The sequence below is a fragment of the Electrophorus electricus genome, chromosome 24 (assembly GCF_041902795.1).
Source record: "Electrophorus electricus isolate QZ-2024a chromosome 24, ASM4190279v1, whole genome shotgun sequence".
Taxonomy (NCBI): Eukaryota; Metazoa; Chordata; class Actinopteri; order Gymnotiformes; family Gymnotidae; genus Electrophorus; species Electrophorus electricus.
In genome coordinates, this window is record NC_137520.1 from 10,636,811 (window position 1) to 10,661,819 (window position 25,009).

Here is a 25,009-nt window from a genome sequence, read left to right on the forward strand (position 1 = left end):
TTCTTATTTTAGATGCTGTGATTGTTCAAGTAAGAATTTGCCATCATGACAATAACTACAGCTATCATGGAATATTAGTTTAACTCTAAAATCTTTATATTAAATAATAGCTCATACTAGTGCTAGCAGTGAAAACTCTATTCAGTGTGTGTGTGTGTGTGTGTGTGTGTGTGTGTGTGTGTGTGTGTGTGTATATATATATATATATATATATATATATATATATATATATATATATATATATAAAATGCACATTTATATAATGAGCATATAGCCTTGAATTGCCTTCAAATCTTTAGAGTAATTAATTAATGAGCCTTGTAGGAACAAATATTAGACCTTTTAATAGTACAGATTGCTCAGAAGAAGTCAATTCCAAATCACTGGGAATAATGACAACTTTCTTGTGGTTTAATTAATCAAGCAGGGGAAGCAATCTGTCTGCAATCTGTTCTTTTGTTTTCATTTGTTTTCCTGAGCAAAGCCAATTTCTTGATTTTAGTACAAACCATGAATTGAAAAAATATCATAATTCAGTTAGTGGATTAAACCCTGACATTTAAAAATTATCTGAATTATGTGAAAGGATTGGTTTTAAAAAGATCAATTTCTTCATTACGCTTATGGATTTCCAAACATAGCTGCTACTGTTTGCCTCATAATTCTCATACTGCATTAATAGAGAGTGGGTGGCCTTTAGTAGGAGTTGTTACTTTGTTGGGATTAAAGTTGAGTTGGAATGTTTTTGGAATTATGCTGTCTCTCAAACATATTTAAATGAAGCTGATATAGCCGGCAAGTTTGGCCTGGTTCAAGTACATTTAGCCAACTTAATGACTATACTTGAGATGGCAGAGTCTAGTTTATTGCAAAATGTGTAATCCTGAGATGTTCTGAGATGTTAATTACAGTGATGATGGCAAGTTTGAAGAAAAGAAACATTTATATATACACACACACACACACACACACACACACACACACACACTTTTTTTTCCCTCCAGGTCTTTCTTACTAGACTCAGTAAAAAAGCTTTGGGTCCTCATGGCTAAGGATTCCCCAGTAAATTGGAACAGCCACTACGCTGGCAGTATGCAAAAACCAAGACCTCCCTGAAGAATTTCAGCCTCTGTGCCAAACCAAAAATGCACAAGGCTCTTTTTCCAGACTTGGTAAGCATGCAGCAGCTCCAACAAACAACTTAGTGGGTTATTTCATGTAAAGGGGTGAAATTGAAAGTCCATGTTTGTTTATATGATATTTTATTATATTGAAGTACTTACTGATAAAGACAGGACACTGCTGGAACTGCTGGAAAAAAATATTTTTGCGTGTCTTGCAGCACTTCTTTCCAGACATGCTGGCTTGTGTCAGATTTGTGCTTTTGCTGCTTGCACTGGTTGCTGAATGCGACTCTAAGGAATGCCTACTTCTATTTTGACTAATTTTCAAAGTTTAAATCTTAACTTCTATTTTTTTAATTCTGTGTAAGTTTATTTGCTTTCCTGTTTATGTAACACACATGAATATTTAACTAGGATATTTTGCAAGCAATTACAGCATCATTTACAAATAAGTTTTTTTTATGTCCAATTTTTATTTTAGTAAAACTTGCATTATTCGGCATCAAAGGTCTCTTTCAGAGGTGGTACATCAACTGTAATGTCTAAGATTGTGTTAAAGGTGCAGTTTATGTCATGTATCTCATCTACATTAATGGTCCACTTTTTCATCTGTTACTTTCTTTTGTGATATTTTTATTCTGATATTTATATTTATATTTATATATATTTATAAAAGCATTATTTACACTACATGGAACACTTCCTGACCCACAATAAATAAATAAATAGATAGATTAAAAAATATATATATATATATATATATATATATATATATATATATATATATATATATATATAAAAACAGCAGCAACATAAATAATGGGCACATTTTTGTAGACTAGACTGCAAGTTCCATTGTGGACACAAGGTGACACTGTAACACCACGGATTGTTCTGTATCGGACCAGAACGTATTTGAAATATTTTTAAACTTGAGCGACATAGCTGACGTGAGCCGTAACCCATCAATTATTTTCAGTGTAGAACTACTGAAAAACTAACTTGGCTCAAATACACGATGGTTCAGAATTTACTTATTAACTGTGTCAGGAGAGTTACAGTTGTCAATCGCCGAAATTCCATTGACCGAAAGCTGTCGGAACTGTCCGATGTTCTACGAGTCGTCAGTCCTGTAGGACTGCTGGAGGCGGCCACAGCGCCATGTTGAACGAAGTCATCCTACTCAGTGGAGAGATACTCGTTAAATAGCAGTTGTAAAATCAAGTATTATTAATTTAATAAGGGTACGTCTTCACGAACGCACTGGCAAGCAGAGACGAACTGGATCCTCGGAAACCCCGACCGGGGAGGGGGAACAGCCCCCATCCTTCAGCAATGAAGATAAACCACAATAAGCGCTAGCTAGCTAACGTTAGCTTGCTGCTCAATAAGCTAGCTGGACTGTTAGCTAGCTGGCTAAAGCTTTCTGTCTAGCTAGCTAGCTAGCAAGCATTTCTGCCACCGGCAACTTGCTTGGTCAAGGCCTGCTCTTGGCGCAACTTGCTGGCTAGCTATATTTTTATGCGCGTTATTTTTTAAGCTACTAGTTATAAATAGCTAGCTGTTTATTATTGTAAATATTTACCATTTGATTTTTGCAATGAGTTTGCCGCCGAAAGCGGTGCCGAAGTCAGCCGCTGCCGCTGGACCTGGAACCGGGCCGTCACCCTCAAATCAACTGCGGGCTACCCTGGCTACAGTACCGTTGCCGGGGCCCCAGCAGCCTCCTCCGGTACCACCAACGCAGTATCCTTTGAAAACGTCCCCTGTGTACTATATTGAAAACATTTTTTCTTTTTGTCCGTTAGCTAGTTAGCGAGGGCTTTGTGTCCTTTTCCCTGTGTGTAGAGCCGGGTGAGTCCAGCGTGAAGTGTTTTGATTGTTGCCGTTTGGCCACAGTTCGTCTGCCTTCTTTACGTTGATACAGCTAACCTTGCTACCTCTCCCAACTGTCAGAAAATAACCGTTTTAACTAGCTACGTGACTGGTTACTAGCTTTCAAATCGCCGATTTTGCAGGCTAACCACTTAGCTTGCTAACTCGCTCTCCCCGCTACATGGCTGTGTGACACTTGTAAATAAGAGAGCGTCAAGATTAGACATTATATGCCCATGTTATTAAACGTGGTGGGATAGTTGTTTTATCATTGTACAGCAGCTTCGTCAGGGTGTTCGCTAGATTCAGTAACGAATAGCAGCAATTTCGGGAAGCCTATACCGGTTGGTTTTTCCTCATCGTTTAGCTAAGCTAAGTTGGCTAGGGAGGTGGGTGGTATGTAGCCAGACAACATTTTGAGGGCCATATCGTCTCGTTTGACACATCCCTAAGTTGCCAGTCGCTTGCTATCCACGTCTTTTGAGCGTTTTTCATTAAACCCTTACATTCTTCCTTGTAACATTTAAACTACGGTGTAGTTTATAGTAACGTATTTATATTGACCCTTTTTAAATTAAGACCTCGCCGTACCGCAGTGTGTGCTGGGGAAACTTGAGGGACCATGCCTGTCAAGTATTTGTTTACGGCTTGTATACAAGATGTTAGCAAATCGGTATGTTGTGTAATTATCAGTCTATTTCATTTTTCATCTCCACTCTCAAATGTCTGTAGTGACGCGGCTCAGTTATGGTATTGTAGCTGGAGGAGCTTGCCTAATAGATGAGTATGTTCAAGTGCCCATTTGGTTTGTGTCGTTGTGACGTGATTGGCACAACTTGTAATGAGTTATTCTTGCTTAAGGATAAGATTTGTAACGTTCTCTTACTATTATGAAACAACGATAAATGAACGACACCAATATGTGAAGGTGCCAATAAACTTATGAAGTTCAGAGACAGAAGCATTAACCTGCTTTCAGAATCTGCTGACAGTGACAGTCATCTAATGTACAGACATGCTGTCTTTTATTATGCAGAACAAGGAATGAAGCAACATTGAGCCAGTCAAAAAGAAAAGCACAGTGTAGGTTCTTAAATAAATAATGATGCATATATTATATTTGTATTCATATATTTGAGAATTTTTATTGCTATTATAATAGACTTTGCGGGCAGATTCTGATTTCTGTGTTGTATGGCAGTTGTGGAAAGATAAGACCAGGAGAAGGTGAGAGTATGATCATTTATAGACATTGAGTTGTCAGGCTTCTTAAAGTGTTTGTAGTTGTAGTCTTTAGTTTCCATGTAAACAGTGTTGAGATTACAGAGAAGCTATAGTTAATACCTAAATATAGTTTTCGTCAGTCTGTCTTGTTTGTCATAGAGGAGCAGGGGATTCCCCAAACTGATTTACGGGTAATGTTTTCTTTCACTTTTGGTCTCTTCTTTCTCATGTGCAGGTTCCTTTCAAGTTTGAAATGAGTTTGGTCATTTTATTAGCATGTACTGATACACACCACTGGAAAAGTAATTGTTTTGCACTGAGAGCTTCTGTTGGTATTGTAAGGTGATGGTACTGCGTATTCAGCCTCCGCTTTGTTTCCCTGACAAAGGCTGTGCTGTTTAGCATGCCCGCCTGAGATTCAGGGAGTGTTCTCATCATAAACTTTCGGTGTCTACTTCTGGGAGCTCTTCATCTTGAAAGCTGTTATCTGAAAATGGGTGGTCTCCTTTTAAAAGTTGGTTAATTAGAAAAACGACCTTTTAGAAATTTTAGTGCTTACTGCAAGTCTAGAAAATTAAAGTTTTATATCACTGCTCATTGATTTGTGTTTGTGTTAAGAGACAATTCTTTATTCTGCGGTCTGAATTTTAGGCATCAGTACACTTGTATGAAACAGGGCCTTAGTCTTATTTTAACTGAACTCCCAAGGCCCAGAGGAAAACCCAATCCTTAGCTGCAGTGTTAAAAGTGAGAATACTGGAATTATTAATCAGACTCTAGTACTAAAAATATCTTAACCTGTGCACTCCTTTTAAGTGTAGTTGTTAAAGTGGGAAACAAGCATGACCCGGAAGCACTCCAGTAGCCACCCTTAGTCATCCGGGACTTTTCATCCTTGGCCTTCATTTTGTGGCACTAAACCAAGGCGAAATTTAAATCAGTGCCTGCCAGCTGTTGCGTTAATCCATTTACAGTTAATCTTCATATTTTCTGGGTGCAGGCTGAGTCTGATTGAAGTGAGGCTTTGGAGGAAGGGTGCCTCCACCCTCGTAACAATAGCCCTGTTTGTGAAGCTCCCGGTGGCCTGGAGATGGGAGAGGCGTCTCCATCTGTATGGGTTCCAGGGCTCCTGTACCCTGCTGTACATTCAGCCATCACTGCTTCACTTGACAAGCTCTGCCATTCATCCAGCCGTCTGATGGCAGGGGCCCTGCTCCCGGCACTTTTCCTTTCTCAGTCCATGCTCTCACCCCGGTGCTGCTCTGCAGGGCAGCAAGGAAATATTTGGAACTGAGTACCTCAGTAAGATGTATGTCTTGTTTGTATGCACAGTGTAGCACGTATAGTTTGCGGATGACCACGCAGGGCGTGCGGCGTTTCTTTTGCACTGCACCTCGGAGAGCAGTGGTGAGTGCAGAGTGCTTTATACATTAATGACAGCAGGCATGTCTTGACAACATTGTGAATTCCAGTCCACTCAGCACCCGGAGCAGCCTGTATCACTGCGACAGCCCACAGGAGCCTCTCTCTCCAAACTACATGTTCTCTTACTGGGGGGTGAGGGGCAGAGAGAAACGAAAGAGCAACAGTTGGTGGAAAAAAAAACGAGTACAACAGATGTTTCCATTTTTGTAGGAGCTGTTGACTTAAGCTGTTCATTTCTCCTGGATACCAGTGCCTAAGGGGGGGGGTAAATCTGTCTTCCTTTGACATAATGCTGTATGTTGTGACTCATTAGTGATTAAACTTGCTGATTAAAATTGATCTTTTTGATTGCATATATACAACCTTGTGTGCCGCATGCCTGCGTTTTGTGTGTTCTCCCACCTTGTTGATGTGTTTGGCCTTAAGTGGTTGCTTCTCCAGAGTTTTCCTTAATGCGTTGCACCCCAGGATCCCCCGAGTGCAGCCAACCCTGGACGAGCGAATCTTCCCTACACAGCCTGGCGTCACTGCCGTCTACAGTGTAAGTGAGACCCTCCTGTCTCTTATTCTTATGGTTATGTATTCACATACGGTCTGACGCTGTGCAGGTGCATGCATCATTGACCCCAGGTGCTTTGTGTCTGTGTGAGTTTTGTGGTAGATTTTTATTGCTGTCCCCTGCACACTTCTTTTTAGCCCAATAAACAAATACACAAACCAAGTAATTAAAAGGGCTGAAGAGTTTCGCCTCACTCTGACAATCCTCATCCTTCTCGTTTAATCAGAGTTGCATTTAAACCAGGTCTCAGCCTGAGCCAGGAAGAGAAAAGAAGCAGGTGTATTGTGTTACAGCTGCGAGGATCGGCGCGGCAGGCTCAGGGGGAGTTTAGCAGGGCTTGAGGCTCAGCGGAGAGGGCCACTCGTTTCTGTGCCACGACAGCAGCGTGGAGCTTGGCTGCTTTTCTGCTGAGCTGTACTCCCCCCGCTCCTGTTTCCTGGGCTGTAGGGGAGTCTGGCTGCTGGCCTTGTGATCATCCACCTGGATGGCTGTATTTGTCATCTTATCCGTTCTCGCTCTCACACACACAGTCTCGTTCTCTTTTTCTCGTTCTCTGAACACAACCTCATTCCACCCCCTCTCAGATAAGATGCCCTAATCCTGGGTCAAACCACAAAAAGTGAGTCACTCTCCACCTGTGGATGGAACCTGGGAAAGTGGGCTCTCTGTTGAGCCAGAGACCGGAGCCACGGCCAGGGCTTTTTCCAGCTGCACCAGAGCCACGCTAAACCCGGCTGGCCGCATTAATGCTAGCTCGGCCGTAGTTCCCGCCCATGGAGCAGGAGATGTGGTGGCACCTCTCCACTTTCCTTTAAAGAGCCCTGCAGACGGGTGCAGCCAGGGTGTGCTGCTGCCTTTTTGTGAAGCGGGTCTGAGTGCCATGGGAATAAAAGTCATTTGTGATTGAGGCTCAGGAGCCCGAAGTGACAGTTAAGGTCGCCAAAGTTGATGATTTCGATTTTTATTGATTAACTTTCCCCTTTTTTCCCTTGCTGTTGTCTTAAGACTGCCCTTCATCATGAGGAGCCACGCCCCCAGTGTGCGTGTTGTGGTTGTCCCCTGTCCATACCTCATCACAACTGTACTTTCTCTCTCTTGATGGGTTACAGGTACAGAGACCTGCTGGCCCCCCTTACACAGCGCACGAAATCAACAAAGGACACCCCAGCCTAGCGGCCACACCGCCGGGCCATGCGTCCTCCCCTGGCCTCTCTCAGGTATCAGTTTCCACAGTATCCACTGCGCATCTGTATGGCCACCCTAAAGGCTGGGAGGCAGGAGGAGGGGTGAGTGCACCCATGCGACTGCCTGAGAAAGCATGGGAGTGCGTACGAATGTGTGTGTGTTCTTCCACCGTTGAGCTGATCAGCATCTTGGTGTTTGTTTGTGTCAAGCTCCTTACTCATCTATGAGATCTTTGAGATGAGTAAGAGATTATGCTCAGTCTCCAGGCAGAGGAATTAGGGATGCGCTCATGCTGGTGGCATACAGTGTGCGTTATTCACAAGACGCAAACAGTCAAATCAAATGGACTTCACGAATGAAGTCAGGACGAGCGCTAGCATGTCAAACGTCCTATTCTTGTTAGAATAACCAACCAGTCCATCTTATCTTCACTCTCAGCAGAGCCAAACCCAGCTGAAATGGGCCAAGCATTCCTAAATCTCTGGTTATGCCCTCTGTAACTTAAAAGAAGGAAGTATGCTTGTCATTTGAGTGGTGGGCTCAGAGTAAGATGGAGATAGCTAGATATCTCTCTCTCTCTCTCTCTCTCTCTCTCTCTCTCTCTCTCTCTCCAACAAATGTACCTTCAGACCCATCTTTGATTTTAAAAGAGAACCATACTGCCATTTTAGTTTGAGCTACTTTGGTTGTTGGCTTTATGCTGGGCATCCCTGCTTGCTCTGTTTGAAAATGGTCCTCAGCTCAGCCAGTTTTGTGTAGTGTTCTGTGGCCTGCTGTGTTCACTGTCTGTGAGTGGAAACTGCTTTTTAGCGCAGTGTCTGTGTTTCTTATACTTTTTGGTATTTCAGCTTTCCTTTAAAAAATACAGAAAAGAATGGACAATCAGCACACTGTCCTGTCTTCTATTCCAAAGATCCATTTGCAATCTCTAACTTTGTGTAATAACTGGACTATAAAATTAATTGTGTATTGCAGTTTTAAAACTTCTCTACTGGTGCCTCCAGTGCCCAAGTCATGTGTGTGATCACTGCCATGAGACCAATGAACTGTAGAATTTTCCAGTGAGCAGGTTCACATGTTTCCTTTGTTGTGAGTCCCAAGTGGTCCCTCAGAGAGAGCAGTCATTTTACATGCTCTTCTTTTAACTTGGTCCTCACAGCACAAGGCACAATGATCAAAATTGTTGTTTTTGATAGGATTCAGCTTTACTGATATTGAGGCCATGACTGACATGGCAGTATTGAGTTCGAAACAGGTTCACATGTCAATATGAATTCTGAAGTCTACATGTAGCTCCAAACAGTGAGTTTTCCCAGCATGGTGGAGCATTAATCAGTTCAGAAACCCCAGGCCATGTGACCTGGGTGGTAACCTGGCCTGTGAAGATGCTTGGCCAAGCCTGCATGTACCGCGGATCACCCCTTGTCCGATTCTGCTTGCCTATTACTGATGGCTCTGTGTGTAAACTGTCGCATCGCAAATGCACGCTCACACACACAAATACTCACTGTGCCCAGCTGATAGTCTCCCTGAAATAGAAAGTCAGTCACAGTGACTCAGCTGTTCTGTAGAGCACTCAGATTTCCGCTCTACGCCCGCACCATGCTGTCGGCAAGCATGGCCCTGCTAGACTGCTATTTATAGAGACTCCAGTGAACATGCTTCAGGATCTAAAGCCTTAATCACAACTAAACCCCCCCGCAAAAAAAAAAGCAGACCCCAGGTCTGAATGGAGACAAGAAGGAAGGAGAAAGGAAGGAAGTGGTGAGGTGTTGGCTAAGCTCCCCCACTCTGCTGTGCTCTCTGTCTCTGTAAGACAGACTGTCGCATGCAGTCTTTGAGCCAGCGCCCACTTGCGGCCGGCCAGGGCGACGCCTAGCCCTCTCTCCTACTCTGCTCCCAACCCCCACCCCTACCCCGCCCCTCGCTGGGTCCTGAAGGCAGCGTTGAGGCGATGGCAGATTTGCAGGAGTCAGCAGAGCACAGCAGCAGCAGCGAGTGGACACCCTCGCTCTGTCACCCACACTCGCCCCAGCCTTATGCGGGACAGGGCCCAACTTAGTCAGGAATTTCACCCAGCCTGATTCTTTTCTCCATCTGCTCTATATTTTTTTCCTAATCACTTGGTTGTTCTGTTTTTTTGTTTGTTTGTTTTTGTTTTTGTTTTTGTTTTCTGTTTTTGTTCCTTCCCCCTTCCTCCCCCGTCTGGTCCCTCTCCGTGACCCTGCCCTGTTTGCTGCAGTCTCCGTACACGGCGGGCCAGAATGCTGGCACGACCCCTCTCGTCTACTCCCCGCCAACGCAACCAATGAACGCCCAGCCGCAGAGCCGCCCGGTGAGTGCCCGCCTCTAGCCGCATTTTCAGAATGGCGTCTTCCTCTTCCTCTTTACCTTCTGTGTGCTGTGCTGCCTTTTGAGTAAGGTGTCTAGTCCTGAGCACTGTTGGACAAAAATGCTTTAGTCTTCTTGTGCCACTGCTGTAGGCTGCTGATGTTACAGTTGATTTGGTCAGAGCTGTTGCGTAGATGGTGGCAGTGTGATGTGGGTGGCTTCATGCTTGTGCCCGGATAGCATGGCAACCTGCCCACCAGCCTCACACAGCCTGTGATTTATATTTTATTTGTCATCTCTTTCTCTTTCCCCCTGTCTCTCCCCTTCTCTTCCTGCCTGCCCCCCACCCCTGTCTCTGCCTGGCTCCCCCACCCTCCTCCACCCCCAGTTTGCCCCGGGGTCTCGTCCTGCCCACCACCAGGTAACGTCCACCGCCGCAGAGCAGCACCTCCCACTGTATGCTGTGTGCCTGTGGTAAAACCTCGCTGAGCTTAGAGTTCTAGCCACTGCACTCCCCTCCCCAACTCGCACATTGATCTAACGGGGAGATGGATTCCTGTCTCCCAACTGCATCCCAGCTCTCTGACCTGCATAAACACTTGTATAAATGTTATCTGTGAATGGAACACAGCAACATTTGTCTAGTGTACCGGAGACCTCTTGAAGGTTTGTAGACAGATGAGGCCAGGCTGAGCTATCTAGGAGAGAGTTTTTAAGTTTAAATCTGACTAGCACATGCACAAAAGCATATGGTATTATAAAGGATCTGCATAATATCTTGACCCAAGGTTGATCTTACAGTAGGTGGCCATATTACCTCATATCAAGGGCAGTGTATGTCGGAAGACCAAAGCAGGGATGTGTGACCGAGCTATGTACACGAGCGCATAACATGCCGCATTCCTTGTTTTCTTCCATTCTTGAGTGAAGGTAATTTATAGTGCCATCTGCCATCTCCTTTTAGAAAGCCAGTGCAGTGCCTCAGCTGTTAATGTGAGCTGTTTTGTCAAAGGAAAAAGTGGAAAATGTGAGCGGTGATATATGTGTAATAGTTGGGCTACAATACCCTTTACCACTCATTCAGTGCTTGTCTGTGTACATGTTTTCAAGAGGTACAGTGTGATTTTATTTAGGTGACGTTTGTTTTCAGTCTGTCTGTAGTAGTGTAAACGGCATAGTCTACACTTTTCTCTCATGGAGTCTTACTTTTATACTTTTCATAAAAGAAGTGACATGCTTAGCTGGGCATGTTTATTCTGAAGGGCCAGAATATAGAGTTCCGGAATATAGACCTGTTTAAATCGTGTGTGCCAGTGTATGTGAGCGTGTTCCAGTCTCTCTGACCCTCCACACCAATCAGTGCGTTCTCCCATTAGCTTTTCTCTCTTTCCTGCTTCAATTTTCAAGGGAGGATTCAGACCCATTCAGGTAATTTTGCAAACTTCAAGAAATGCATGGCATGACGTTCCAGTAGCTCATTGGAGCTGGCCTCTTTGTTCCTCAAGCCTGCTCACTGCACCTGTGCTCCACTCTGCTCCCCAGCTCGGAGGACTCCAGCACCTTTGCTTTGTCTTTTAGTTTCTTTCTCTTTGTTTCCTCCGGACTGCAGTGCTTTTTAATAATCTGTTTTGGACATGTTATGGATGCTCCATAACCCAGGAGCCCATACAAAGGTTCATTTCTGCCTGTCTACATAACTGCTGGAGGGGGGATTTTATGTCCAGAAAATGTTAAGATGGTGACGGCTCGGTGGGAGACAGTATGTGAGAATCATGAGAAGTCATGTTGTGATTGCAATAATTGTTGTTTACTGCCCTAACCATTTTTTAGAACTGTGATTGTGCTGACAGAAGTCAATGCAAGATATAAAAGCTGCATTTGGACTGGTTTATGCCCAGAGTTGTGGTTTCTGACTCTTGACCTAAAAGTGAACAAGGTTTACATGTACAAACCATGTCCTGACGTCAGGGAAAAGGACCTAGCACTAGAGGGCCCTCCATGTCAGTAGTACCTTTTTACATATATATATATCCCCTCTCCTGCAGTAATGGCTAATTAGTTGCATCCTTCATTTGTATCGATTGTTTAATTTTTCATGGTAGTTCAATCACCTGTGTATTAGTGCCATGCATGTAAAATAGACTCTTGAAAGGTTTTCTTTTCATGTCTTGCATGTCTAACATTACAGGGCATTCAAGATTTGTTGAAAATGTATAACTTTTTTTTATGTATATATCTCTTCAACATTGCCAGTACAACTGCTGTAGTGTCCACGACATAACTCTTGACCAAAGTCTTCACTCCGAGGGTCTGAGCCAGCCGCTGCAGCATACTCCACGCGGCTCTGTGACCCTCGCGCTCCTCTCCCAGTTTTTCCAGAGGCCTCAGATGCAGACAGCCCGGCCTGCCATTCCAAGTAACAGCCCTTCCATTCGACCTGCGTCCCAGGCACCAGCCGCCACCGTCTACCCCCCCAGCCAGCCCATCATGATGTCCATGACGTCCATGACGCCCATGCCTTTCCCCTCACCCCAGACCGCCCAGTACTACATACCCCAGGTACCCAGAGCAGAGAAAGGTGCCTGTGCAAATATGTACACAGTGTAGCAAATGGGCTGAAAATCTGTCTATAAAGAGGTTGGCCAAGAATAAATAAACTACTCCCAAAATATATAGCTACTGTACCTTTTTATCTTGTAAGCAGACATGAGAAGTTCTGTTTAAAGTTTTTACACTGAATAAACTAACTTTGTTTACCACTTAGAATATCCCTTTTTGGATTGTCATATTTGATTGGCTATGTCTGGTGCTAGTAGTCCCTTCACCTCTGCGTACTTTTTCATTCTCAGTATCGCCACAGTGGCCCTCCCTACGTGGGACCTCCCCAGCAGTACACCGTCCAGCCCACAGGACCCAGCACATTCTACCCTGGGCCCTCTCCTGCAGACTTCCCTCCAGCATATGGTGAGTTTGGACATCTCTCTCTACCCGCACCTGCGAAACACATGTGTGCTCTCTTATGGGTATTGATGCTGGATGGAACTAGTTTTTTGTTTGCTCTCTAACTGAAACTAGTGCTTTTTTTGGTCACCGCTAGCGGCAGGGCCTTCATACTATCCTGGCCAGACCATGTACACCCCATCTCCATCCATAATAGTGCCTACAGCTCAGCAGCCTCCACCGACTAAGAGGGAAAAGAAAACAGTGAGTGTTCCCCCTGCTTCAGAGGTGAAATTAATTTGACTGTGGATTGACTTGGATGCAAATAACTTACCGTTTACCCTTCAAGATCCGTATCCGCGACCCTAACCAGGGTGGCAAGGATATCACAGAGGAGATCATGTCAGGCGTAGGCGGCAGCCGGAACCCAACCCCTCCAGTGGGACGTCCCTCCACTACCCCTACTCCTCCACAGGTAAGCCATTCGGTCCCGCAGCCTGAACCCCTGATCGTCTGCAGGGCACTGCCTCGCGTGGGCCACTCCACAGGCCAAAGTGCTCTCATCTAGTCCTCCCTCATAACAAGGCTTCAGCAGGTTGTTTGGCTAGTTTCATTGTCTTGTCCTATTAAAAGCGTCATAGTTTGATTTCCAGCCCTTCTCACTTCCTCCTTCAGTGAGTCTGTCACGGATATTTCTGCACTGTTGAGCCAGCTGGTTGGCGGGGGCGGGGTTGCCTTAAATTCTGTAGTGAAGCAGTAGGTCCCACGTACATAGTGGCAATCACAACATCTGGTTGTATCGCTTCCCTCTTTATAATCTCCTCTTTGTCTCCTTATCTCAAGCTATCTCATGCCTCTAGTCTGGCTTTACCCACCCTGCATTTACCAATAAATAAGTAAATCCAGCTTTAGTTGCTTAGTTACTGTTGCTATTTCTCTGTAGCAAAACATAACAAATCAGTACCATTGACCCTCCTCCGTCATATTTGACTTGTTTAAGTAGCTTGTGTGATTGTGGCTGTTCTGATGTATTTAAGAAGCCTCTTCAGATGTCTTTTGATGTTTCAACTTGCCTTACCTATTCTTTCATCTGCCTCCATCCTAGTTCTCCCTCACAGCTGCTCGACTCCTCCTGATCTCCCCTCGTGTTCCCTCTACACAGACAGCCCATGTAAAGGCCCTCTAAGAATGATTCGGCCAAAACCTGAGCACCTCAGCTTCTCTGAGGAAAGGCCTCTCTGTAAAGGGAACACTCACTATTGCGTTGTTGCACTTACTTTGTGTCCTCTTTCCCTAAATGTTAACAGTGTTCATCTCTCCTCTCTTTCCCTATTTCCCCTGCCCATTTATTTAACCACCTCCCCACACCACCCCATGCTTGTCTGCTGTCTCTTGCTGTCTTTGTGTCCTCACCCCCCCCCCCCCCACCCACCCCCACACACACACACACACACACACACACACACACACACACACACACACACACACACACACACATTTTGTGCCTTTGCTGCTGGATCTTTTGCCCTCTTGTGCTTTCTCATTTCCCCTCTTTCTCTACTCACTTCTGCTGCTGTGCTCACTCAACCTCCCCCCCATTCCCATTCTCCTTCTTCTGCATGTGTGTGCAATATCCTCTCTCTCTCTCTCTCTCTCTCTCTCTCTCTCTCTTGCTAGTTTTTATGTCCACACCCTCATTATCCTCACATTTTCTACCTCAAATCCCAGCAGCTGAACAGCCAGGTAGCAGAGCATGGGCATGTCATGTATAACGTGGACAGCGCTCAGGTCCTTCCTGCTTCCGTTGACTTGAAACCAGGTCAGAGCTCACTGTTCCTTTGAACCCTCTGACACACACACTCTCTCTCTCTCTCTCTCTCTCTCTATCTATCTATTATTTATATTATTTATTTATATATATATATATATATATATATATATATATATATATATATATATATATATATATATATATATATATATATATATATATATATATATATAAAATAAATACACACACACACACACACACACACACACAGCTGGTTTAGGGCTAGGAAACATATGCATGACCTTTCCTTATGAATCTAGTGTCACGATGGGCTGCGGATTTGTTTTGTTGTTGATTTGCTTTTGACTTTCCACTGATTTTGTTTTTTGGTTTTTTTGTTTCCCCCCCCTTTGGTGGTTCAACTTTCCCAACCCTCCTCTCTGATTGGCTATAGATGACAAGCCAAAGCTTGAGTGTGCAATGCTGAAGTCTTCATCACCAGGGCTACGGCCAGTCGACCCTCCTGTGCAGAGGCGAGAGCCCGGCAGTCCTGCCCCTGCTCCTGCCCCTGCTCCTGCTCCTGCTCCTGCTCCTGTCCCTGTCTCTGCACCTGGACCTGGACCTGTCCCAGCTCCAGCTCCAGCTCCAGCTCCTGCCCCCACCCCAGACTCTTATCCCCCTGAGAAATCTGAGCTTCCTCCCTGTGGCCTAGAACCAGCCCCCAGTGTAGCCTCAGCTCCAGCCCCCAACCCCTCCAAGCCTTTGTCAGCAGCAGAGGGGACAGAGACCCCCGGCCCTTCACCAGAGCCTGAACCAGCCATCTCTCCAGAGCCAGAGAAACTGGAGGTCCAGCAGGCCCCCTCAGAGCTGCTCATCTCTCCAACCCAGGAGGTCAAAGCTGTCAACGGGCTGGCCGAAACAAATCCCACTCCTCCCTGCGATGATCTGGGCTTCCAGCCCAGCCACACCCCCCAGCCGCAGCCTGCCCCCGGCCCTACCCGGCCACAGGCTCCCATCTCAGAGCCCGGCCCCGCCAGCCCGGCCCTGGAGGCCCACTGTGCGGAGGCGAAGGCTGCAAATCCAGCAGCCGGAGATGCGGTTGCCTCAGGCACGGCGACGCCCTCGTTGCCTTCCACCACTGCTGCTGATATTGGTACTGTGCTCACGCCTCCTCCAGGCCTCACTCTCCCAGGCCAGGCTGCCAGAGAGGCAGGCCTGGCCCGGGAAGCCTCCACTGGGCCAGAGCTGAAAGAGGCTGGGACGGAGCCAGAGGTCTTGCTGGAGGATAAAGTGGAGCCCACCTTACAGCCCAATCTTAGACAAAGCTTGAGTCAAGGTAAATAACTACATGCACGACATGCTATGTTGGTGCAGTAAAAAGGCACCAGACTGATTTGTTATGTTTGACAGCAATGACTAGTTTACCAAAGACGTGGAAGAAGCCAAAAGAAGACACTTCTGTGGGGCAGGTCCAGTGTCCTGACAGAGAGGTGAGATTGGGTCACTCTGCTGCTCTTGTGTTTTATATGTATATAGATTAGATATTAGATTAATTACTTATTCAAATATGCTCTGTTACTGTTAGTTTAAGTTAAACGTGTGTGTGTGTGTTTTAGGAGAAGCTGGAGCTGGGTATGGAGGCTTTCGTGGAGCGCACTAGCCCTCCTCCTTTTGGTGGGGAGAGACGGGCCTCTGCGGGGGTGCCACCAGAGGAGAACGGAGAGCAGGAGGCGGAGCCTTTGAGGAATGGACCAGCGCATATCCCTGAGACGGAAAGCAGCGATGGCGTACCCGCTACTGTCCTAAAAGAGCCCACCCCCAACGCAATACATAGTGAGTCCCACTTCCGACTAGCCTTCAGATTCTTTTCACCTGATTACTCTCTCCAGGTGCTCACTGTACCCTTCTCTGCCTGCAGAGCCAGAGCTGAAGGATGGGAAGAGGCAGTATAATAGAGACTTCCTGTTGGGATTCCAGTTCATGCCTGCCTGCGTGCAGAAGCCAGAGGGGCTTCCTCCAATTTCCGATGTGGTACTGGACAAGGTAAGCCTGCTAAAACATTGGCCTTGGGGGACATGTAAAACCATTCCGCAGGGAGGGGCTGATGGACTTTGGCTTTACTCTGTTCTTTTCTAGATTAACCAAAACAAGCTGCCGCTGCGGCAGGTGGACCCTCGCATCATCTCCAGAGGCCCAGACTTCACCCCAGCATTCGCAGACTTTGGCAGGGCAATTCCTGGAGGCAGGGGTGCACCGGTTGGTCTCTCCGTTCTTCCCTTCTCCTCCTCTGTCTCTCTCACAAACGAACGAGCACATGGTCATCTGATGTGACCGAGGTCTATGCCACGGTGTTACCTACCATGATAAAGAGCACCCATTTGTTCCTTCAGCTGCTCAGTGTCGGCCCGAGACGGCCGCCTCCGCGCAAAATTATCACCAATGTGTCCGTGAACGACGAGGTGCAGCTGAAGAAGGCCGAGAACGCCTGGAAACCTGGCCTGAAGAGGGAGAATGTCACAGAGGACCCCGAGACCCAGAAAACTCAGGTTAGCTCCTGACTCCACCATGCACTGGACCTCTGTTTTCAGATTTCAGAGTCACAGCCTGATATGGTGAGCTTGAAAACTACTTAATTTTTCACAATATGCTCTTCAAGAATTGGATATTTCAATTATAGAGTCATTGTTTAATTGGGTGTCTATGTGGGCAGTGTGCGTGAATGTAGCTGTGCAGGGAACATTTGGTTTCTAGTGTAAACAGGGGGTGTGATGATACTGAGGGCCAGATGTTGTTTGCTTGCTGTTCCTTGTGTTGATTTTGGTGAGATAGTCAGTGTTGTAGATAGTCTGAACACCTCACTTCAATTGAGTTAAAAATTAGTAGTTTTGTTATTGATGCATGTTGATACCTTTTGCCATTGAAATGTAATCCAGTAGTAAGTTTCTCCAGTGAGTAATGGTATTTTTTGCTTGTCAGTTCACAAGGATAGTTTTCTTGGCACTGGTTTATGCTGTGGAGCCTTCTCTGTCACAGTGATTGCTGACTTGTCTCCTAGCAGACACTGCTGGAGATGAGGGCCGAGTGATATTTAGAGATTGTGATAAAAGGTTGGCAGCTTCCTGCCAAAAATGTTTTATGGGTGTACTGTACCATATGGCATGCATATAGTTATCTATGGTGTTTTGTCTGAATTCTGTGATGTTGTAGATTAGTGCCTATTGGATGAGTTAAAATTATTCTTTCAAATTTGTGCCCAATTCAGCATTGGGAACGATTGACTGATCTTCATTGCATTGTCTGGTTGATAGGGTTATGATTGGATTAGATTTGGTTATTGTTATGTATATTTTTTTAATAGGAGTTGTATGTTGATAAAATCTGAAATAGTTGTAGGTGGGTGTAATGTGTTTTCATTTGAATTTGGAGGACATAAGAGATTTTAGTTGATAAAATTTGATAAACTGTTTGCTGCCAATGCTATACTTCTTGGAAAGTGTGATGCCTTTATCAGTCTATACAGTAAAGATGAGTGATTTTTGTTCATGAGGAAGTTCCAAATGGCAGAAGTTAATATTTGGTGAAAATGAGGAGTTAGTAATGTGTGGAAAAATGCCGGAATTTAACAAAAGATTGGGATCTTTGCAATGGTAAACTTGGTTGGTAGCCCGTTTTCCTTGGGTCTTCTCCAGGAGCTTTTCCGGAAGGTGCGCAGTATCCTTAACAAACTGACACCGCAGATGTTTAACCAGCTGATGAAGCAGGTGATGGACCTCACCATCGACACAGAGGAACGCCTCAAAGGCGTCATCGACCTGGTTTTCGAAAAAGCCATCGATGAGCCAAGCTTCTCTGTGGCCTATGGCAATATGTGTAGCTGCCTGGCTATGGTGAGTAACACATTCCCATACACGGAAGTGAATTCTGGTCGAACCACCCTAAATTGACGGGAACTTTAATTACTTTGTGTTTAGTAAGAGAACACTCAACTGTCTTATACCCCAGTGTTTGCCCTACATGTCTTTCCTGCGCAGTTAAAAGTGCCCATGGCAGACAAGCCCACCAGCACTGTGAACTTCCGAAAGCTGCTGCTGAACCGCTGTCAGAAAGAGTTTGAGAAGGACAAGGTGGACGATGATGTCTTTGAGAAGAAGCAGCGGGAGCTGGAAGCAGCTTCCTCGGTAAACGCCACCCCTATCTAGTTTACCCTACTCGCCAGTCCCGAAATCGGCAGCGGCGCCGGAAAGCGATCAAGTCATTATCAAATCCAAATGTGTTGTTTCTTGTTTTTGTATTCGTCTTCGCCACGCCAGGCCAGCGAGCGGGAGAGGCTGGAGGAGGAACTGGAGGAGGCGAAGGACAAGGCCCGCAGGAGGTCCATTGGCAACATCAAGTTCATCGGGGAGCTGTTCAAGCTGCGCATGCTGACGGAGGCCATCATGCACGATTGCGTGGTCAAGCTGCTCAAGAACCACGACGAGGAGAGCCTGGAGTGTCTGTGCCGCCTCCTCACCACCATCGGAAAAGACCTGGACTTCGAGAAGGCCAAGGTAAGCAGGCAATGGGCCTGGTCTGGGTTGATTAATATTCTCAGCAGATGCTCAGCATTGCACCGGTTTATCTTTTAATGTGTCGTGTATGGGTTTACAGCGCATGCGGAGACGAATGCTGGCATGCAGTGCTGCGTCTGTGTACATTTTGTCCGGAATGCATTTTTCACAGCAAGTAATTTGCACATGGAAACTGGATGAAGTTGCAGCTACATTTGGATATTGACTGTCCATGTTGAGTGTCCATTTTGTGTCTAGTAGGACCAGCAATTATGATGTTGACAGTTCAGTCCCCAACTGATGTGATTGGTTATTTGTTTTCAATTTTCCTGGTCATTTCTAAAAATTTTCCATGCATGCTTTTAACCTAAAAACAAGCATGTTTAAATGTTGTCGCTAAAAGTCTTGCTGTCGTAGTGTTTTCTGTTGCTTGCCTGTTGCCTGCACTCTGATGTGTGACAGGATGGCCAACTAATTAGGAGTAGGAACACCCCCCCCCCCCCCCCCAAAAAAAAACAAACAAACAGTCAAACACACAACCCTTATTCTTTCTCATTTATAGTACGACTAGCATGCTGTGCTGATATCAGTGTATTATTAGGCCTTGGCAATGATTTAAAAAGTGCCCAAGTTCATGTTATTTAGTGAAGTTGTTAGTGTGGTTGTTAGACTAGCTCTGCTCGTACTGCAGCCGCCAAAATTGAAAGACTTTTATTCAGGACTGGTCAGCTGCTAGTAGGAGCTTTTGCCCTTGGGGACGTGGGGTGTGCTCTGACAGCCTGCTCCCCGTTCACCGCCGCCTGCTACTGCTGGATTCCCCAAGGCCAAATGACAGCACAGCTACACCCACAGTGTTGGTGAACTGCTTTACAGCACTGACCAACGTGCATGGCAGTATGGTTTACATAAGCGTCATAAACATCTCGTGCTGGCAAAAACTCAGGAGTTCAGCTGAGACCACAACTGGTCGACTCGATAGCCGAAGAAGAATACCTGAAATTTGTCGTTTGTCTCTCCCTCTCTCCCAGCCACGAATGGATCAGTACTTCAACCAGATGGAAAAGATAGTGAAGGAGAGGAAGACTTCCTCACGCATTCGGTTCATGCTCCAGGACGTCATCGACCTGCGACTGGTTGGTGACTATGCCAGTGTTTGTGTGTTTGTGTTTCCCATTCCAGAGGATGGTGATGCAAAAGTGTGCATCTGCTGGTTTTGCCTTTCCAGCATAACTGGGTGTCGCGGCGAGCTGACCAGGGGCCCAAGACCATTGAGCAGATCCACAAGGAGGCCAAAATCGAGGAGCAGGAGGAGCAGAGGAAGGTGCACCAGCAGCTGCTGTCCAAGGACAACAAGAGGAGAACAGGTCACAGAGATGCTAGATACTATAGACTGTTTACAGCTTGTCCTAGTCCCCCATGTTTCTCTCTCTTTTACATTATATAGTCAAAGCACACACCTCATTTAGTCCTCCATCCCTCTCACCTTTCTTGCTACAGTAGTGCAGAGAGAAGAGACCTGGAACACTGTGCCTGTGCCCAAGAACAGTAGGACAATAGACCCCACCAAAATCCCCAAAATCTCCAAGGTAGAACATTTTCATTACCTGTTCTCTTGTAACACATCTCTGGCTAAGTCTCGAGGACTGAACTGGAGTTTTAGTAATGAAAGATGTTCAAGAGTTTCTTGCATGTCTGAGACACAGTAATGTGCTATGTATCAGCTTGAACATTAGCACCGAACAGCCCCTCCTGCTGGTGATAATGGTGCATCCTCTTGAGCAACATGAATATCTAAATGTAATTTGCATACACTGAATTGATGTTTGCCCGTGTGTATCTTTAGCCAACGATAGACGATAAAATCCAGCTTGGCCCGCGAGCGCAGATGAACTGGATGAAAGGCAGCAGTGGAGGAGCTGGAGCCAGAGCCAGCGAGTCAGGTAAGCCAGTGGAGCTTCTACCGGGCCAGTGCCGTGCTTATGCTTTTTGCAGTGTGACAAAAGCGTCGGATTGTGATGCAGCTGTTGTCCATGCAGACACCCTGCGGCCCAGTGCCAGCAGCCTGAACCGCTACTCAGCCCTGCAGCCCTCGGTCCCGGCAGCCGCCCCCACATCCTCCGCAGGCCCAGACTTTGAGTCCAAGCGAGGCCTGAGCAGGTACCGCCTGGCACGGGTTCCGTCTTAGCCATAGGTCTCTATAAAGTGTCTGTCTGAGTCATTTGTCTCATTTAAAGGTGATTTTCAAATGTGTTTGTGTGTGTGTATCCTAGCCGTGGGAGCTCAGGACGGGAGCGCAATGATAAGCCACTGAGTTCGGCCCCTTCGCGGGCGGGGCCTCCCTCTGTGGGTGGGGCCAGTAAAGAGGCCCCCGAGGAGCCTCCTAAGGAGGAGGCGCACAAGGACACGCACGTCCCCCCCACACCAAAACTGCTGCCCAGCACAGCCAACAGGAGCAAACTGGAGCGCAGCCAATCCAGGGAATCTGGTGCGATATGCACACAGGGTAGCACAACTGAATAGTGTGGAAACACGTACCTTGGAATGTACATTAACTAACCTGTGCATGCAAGATTTAATCAATGAGTGGACTGGTTGCATTGTCCAATTAGTGATGATGACCTTGATCTCTATTGTAAATTGGAGGTACATAAAGCCTTTGGATCAGACTTGATTCAGTTAATTGCGTCTGGAGTCAGCAGTGCTATCAGAGCTTCGGCTTCGTGTTGCCTCATTCGTGTGCTCTCTTCCTTGTGGCAGTAAAACTTGAAGCAGCGTCAGGCCCTGCTACGGACAAGCCTGCACTATCAGAGGAGGAGATGGAGAAACGCTCCAAGTCCATCATCGATGAGTTTTTGCACATTAGCGATTATAAGGTATGGGTTGCTATTTAATCCTCATGCAGTGCCTGATCCTTTTTTTAATCCAAATCACATTCAGGAGCTGAGTGTCTGTCATGTTGGATAACGTTCTTTAAAATTTTGCAATGATTTCTATGATGGTGCATGCGTGCAGGAGGCTATGCAGTGTGTGGAGGAGCTGGAGCAGGCCTCAATGCTTCACGTGTTTGTGCGGGTGGGTGTGGAGTCCACACTGGAGAGGAGCCAGATAACACGCGACCACATGGGCCAGCTGCTCTATCAGCTGCTGCAGGCTGGAAGCCTCTCCAAACCTCAGTTCTTTAAAGGGTGAGCTCGCATTCCTCATCACTCATCTTATTCTGCCTGCTCTTTTGTAGCTCAGGAGACTAGGACAGCTTGAGTGCACTTGTGTTAGTGTTATTATTTAAAAGATTGTCTGCTTTACAGTTTCCTTGTTAGTAGTTTGAGAAAAAATTTTAAGAGGAGGGAAGACTTTGAGAATTTGAATCTTTGAGAATCTCATCAACTTCTACTGCTAGTAAATGCTGTTAGACAACCACAAACCTCATCAGAAAAGCAACAGGCAACAGAGAGGATTTCCTGACATAACTTGCCTTTCTCCCCATCTCTGTGTTTGCCCAGGTTCTCAGAAACCCTTGAGTTGGCAGATGATATGGCCATTGACATTCCCCATATATGGCTGTACTTAGCGGAGCTGGTTAGTCCTGTGCTCCGCGAAGGAGGAATCTCTATGAGAGAATTATTTAGGTATGATGATTGTTTGGATCTCATCATTATTGCGAATGAGTCAACCAGTTTGCAAGTAATCTGTGCATGTGTTTTGCGTGCTGACATCAGTGTCTTCTTTATTCTTGGTCTTGCAGTGAATTTAGTAAACCATTACTCCCTGTGGGAAGAGCTGGGATATTATTTTCTGAAATATTGCACCTGCTATGCAAACATATGGTAAGCTGAAAAGAAATTACAATATCAGTCTATTGGTAATTATTGCTTGATCCCTTCTTTACATGTTTGATCTTGTTTTTACCAGATATTGTCAGGTCATTGGTGCTTGTGTAGTTGGTAGTCATGGTAGCTGAGGTTATAGCAGTTTGTGCTTTGGGTTTCTCTGTGCTGCAGAGCCATAGGAAAGTGGGAGCCTTATGGAGGGATTCTGAGTTGAGTTGGGTTAATTTCCTCCCAGACATGGAGGATGTGCCTCGCTTCATCACTGAGCAGGTGAGCTCTTGCCACCACTCCATCACACATGCTCGGCCGATTTGGATGTCACTGTGTAGCTTTAAAGAAACTATCCACTTTTGCAGTAATATCTTTGTAAATTAAGTTTGTGTCATACATTTGTGCAGCGTTTTACAACTGTGTGGCTTGGATTTGTTGAAGGAAATTTCGGCACTTACACTTCCATTTTTAACCTCCACCAGAAACTAGACTTCACTCTGTCTGATTGCTCGAGTCCGGCATGTGCGGTCTCTAAGAGAGCGCTCTCGCCTGAGGAGCTGAACAAGCAGCTGGAGAAGCTTCTCCTGGAGGACATGGCTAGCGATGAACAAATCTTCGACTGGGTAGAGGTATTCCGCTATTGCCGCCATTTCAGGCAGGCTTGACTCATTAGGATGGCCTTTCTAATTTGTGGTCTCTCCCTGGCAGGCAAATCTAGATGAATCCGAAATGAGTTCAGCTCCCTTCCTCAGAGCTCTGATGACTGCCGTATGCAGAGCAGCAGTGAGAAGTAAGCCTGTTGGCCTGGTCTGTATGTAAAGGCATTGTGTGTTTAGTACACTCACACATCCGGCATTGCTTTTATCTTAATTGCTTTAGTCAGTCAAAATGTATTTACAGATGTACTGCTTGTTTGTTTTGTGTGTCTGTGCGGGCTGCGTGGACACAGCTGAGAGCTCCTCCTCAAAAGTGGACACGGCCATTATCCAGAAGCGGTTGCCTGTCTTACACAAGTACCTTAACTCGGACACAGAGAGACAGTTGCAAGCACTTTATGCACTTCAAGCATTGATAGTAAAACTGGACCAGCCCCCCAGTGAGTACAAACCCCCTCTTCATTCTCCTTGCTGTTTAATGCATGCCAGTGGGCCCCACTCTAAACTACCAAAGTCTTTGTTGCTAAGTGTTCACTTTGCTACATTTTTGCTGTGTTCCCCAGACTTGCTCCGGATGTTCTTTGACTGTTTGTATGACGAGGATGTGATCTCAGAGGATGCCTTCTACAAGTGGGAGGCCAGCAAAGACCCCGCTGAGCAGCAAGGCAAGGGCGTGGCCCTCAAATCCGTGACAGCTTTTTTCACTTGGCTGCGCGAGGCCGAGGAAGAGTCTGAGGACAATTGACGAGAGGGAAAATGGACACATTTGCCAACGTGTGCTGAAAGACAATAGTCGCTGAAACAATAACTGCATCTTCTAAAACGAAACATAATAAAAGCAAAATCATGGGAAGAGTTCACACTTCAATGAGGGACAGCGACAGGATGACTTAAAATTGCTGGAGCACTAAAATAAATACCTGTATTATTTATAGTAATATTTCAGTTAAGTTTTTAATTTTTTTTAAGGAAAAGACTTTAATAATACAACTATGTGCGACAAAGAAACAAAAGTTCAGACTCTAATTTATGTTTTTGTTTTTTCCTTTTTTAAGAACAGCAGACAAAACTATATTTAACATTTGCAGATGGTTAAAACAAGAGACAGTGGTGAATATAGAAATAATGTCAATAATGATATTAATATAATGGTAAAAAATCATTAGAGCCTCCCTGACTTTCAGATTGTTGGGTTTGGGACAGTAAATTTTGATGGGGATATCAACTCAGTCTGGGTTCTAGGCAGGATTGACGTAGTTGTACGTCAGATGTTTAAGGTTATTATTTCAATAACCATGTCACCTTTCCTTCTGCTTTAGCTTGCTCTATGTGGAAACATATAAACCGGCAGAACTATGCATTCAGGAGACTGCTGAGATTACAGTCACAACAAGAACCTTGAATGGAAATAAAATGAGCAAATGGCAACTAGTGCAAAACACTAAAGGGATGTTGCTGAACCTAAAGTGCTTGTAATTCTTCATACTGATAGAGCAAATTTAAAGCTTGTAAATAAATTAAAAAAAAACAACAACAATGATACATAAACACAAA

The 25,009-nt window shown here is 45.6% G+C and overlaps 1 protein-coding gene across 23 annotated transcripts; it reads left to right on the forward strand.

Annotated features, from left to right (window-relative positions):
• The first annotated feature begins 2,148 nt into the window (after nt 1-2,148).
• Nucleotides 2,149-25,009, forward strand: eif4g3b (eukaryotic translation initiation factor 4 gamma, 3b). 23 transcript variants are annotated; one of them, XM_081706726.1, is made up of 35 exons: nt 2,149-2,870; nt 6,090-6,189; nt 7,317-7,493; nt 9,635-9,727; nt 10,112-10,144; nt 11,131-11,151; nt 11,977-12,282; nt 12,573-12,687; nt 12,821-12,927; nt 13,013-13,138; nt 14,341-14,482; nt 14,889-15,770; nt 15,845-15,924; nt 16,051-16,267; nt 16,353-16,477; nt 16,571-16,690; nt 16,825-16,980; nt 18,124-18,321; nt 18,466-18,612; nt 18,745-18,981; nt 20,010-20,114; nt 20,207-20,345; nt 20,482-20,567; nt 20,825-20,921; nt 21,018-21,138; nt 21,252-21,466; nt 21,739-21,854; nt 21,994-22,166; nt 22,482-22,607; nt 22,724-22,805; nt 22,980-23,078; nt 23,282-23,428; nt 23,508-23,610; nt 23,749-23,895; nt 24,019-25,009. In XM_081706726.1, exons 1-35 carry the CDS (start codon nt 2,725-2,727, stop codon nt 24,198-24,200), a joined length of 5,466 nt encoding a protein of 1,821 aa, XP_081562852.1. In that variant the 5' UTR covers nt 2,149-2,724; the 3' UTR covers nt 24,201-25,009. The 23 variants fall into 23 exon arrangements, with proteins under 23 accessions (XP_081562852.1, XP_081562853.1, XP_081562851.1 ...); XM_081706727.1 differs by having other exon boundaries at nt 2,150-2,870; nt 20,479-20,567; nt 23,282-23,422; XM_081706725.1 differs by having other exon boundaries at nt 2,152-2,870; nt 20,479-20,567.

Bases quoted from the DNA above. Each gene is read 5' to 3' on its own strand.
- eif4g3b (XM_081706725.1), top strand. From the start codon at position 2,725: ATGAGTTTGCCGCCGAAAGCGGTGCCGAAGTCAGCCGCTGCCGCTGGA. The intron at 16,268-16,352 runs GTGAGTCCCACT...CTCTGCCTGCAG, and splicing joins CACCCCCAACGCAATACATA to AGCCAGAGCTGAAGGATGGG. The intron at 22,608-22,723 runs GTATGATGATTG...TTGGTCTTGCAG, and splicing joins TCTATGAGAGAATTATTTAG to TGAATTTAGTAAACCATTAC.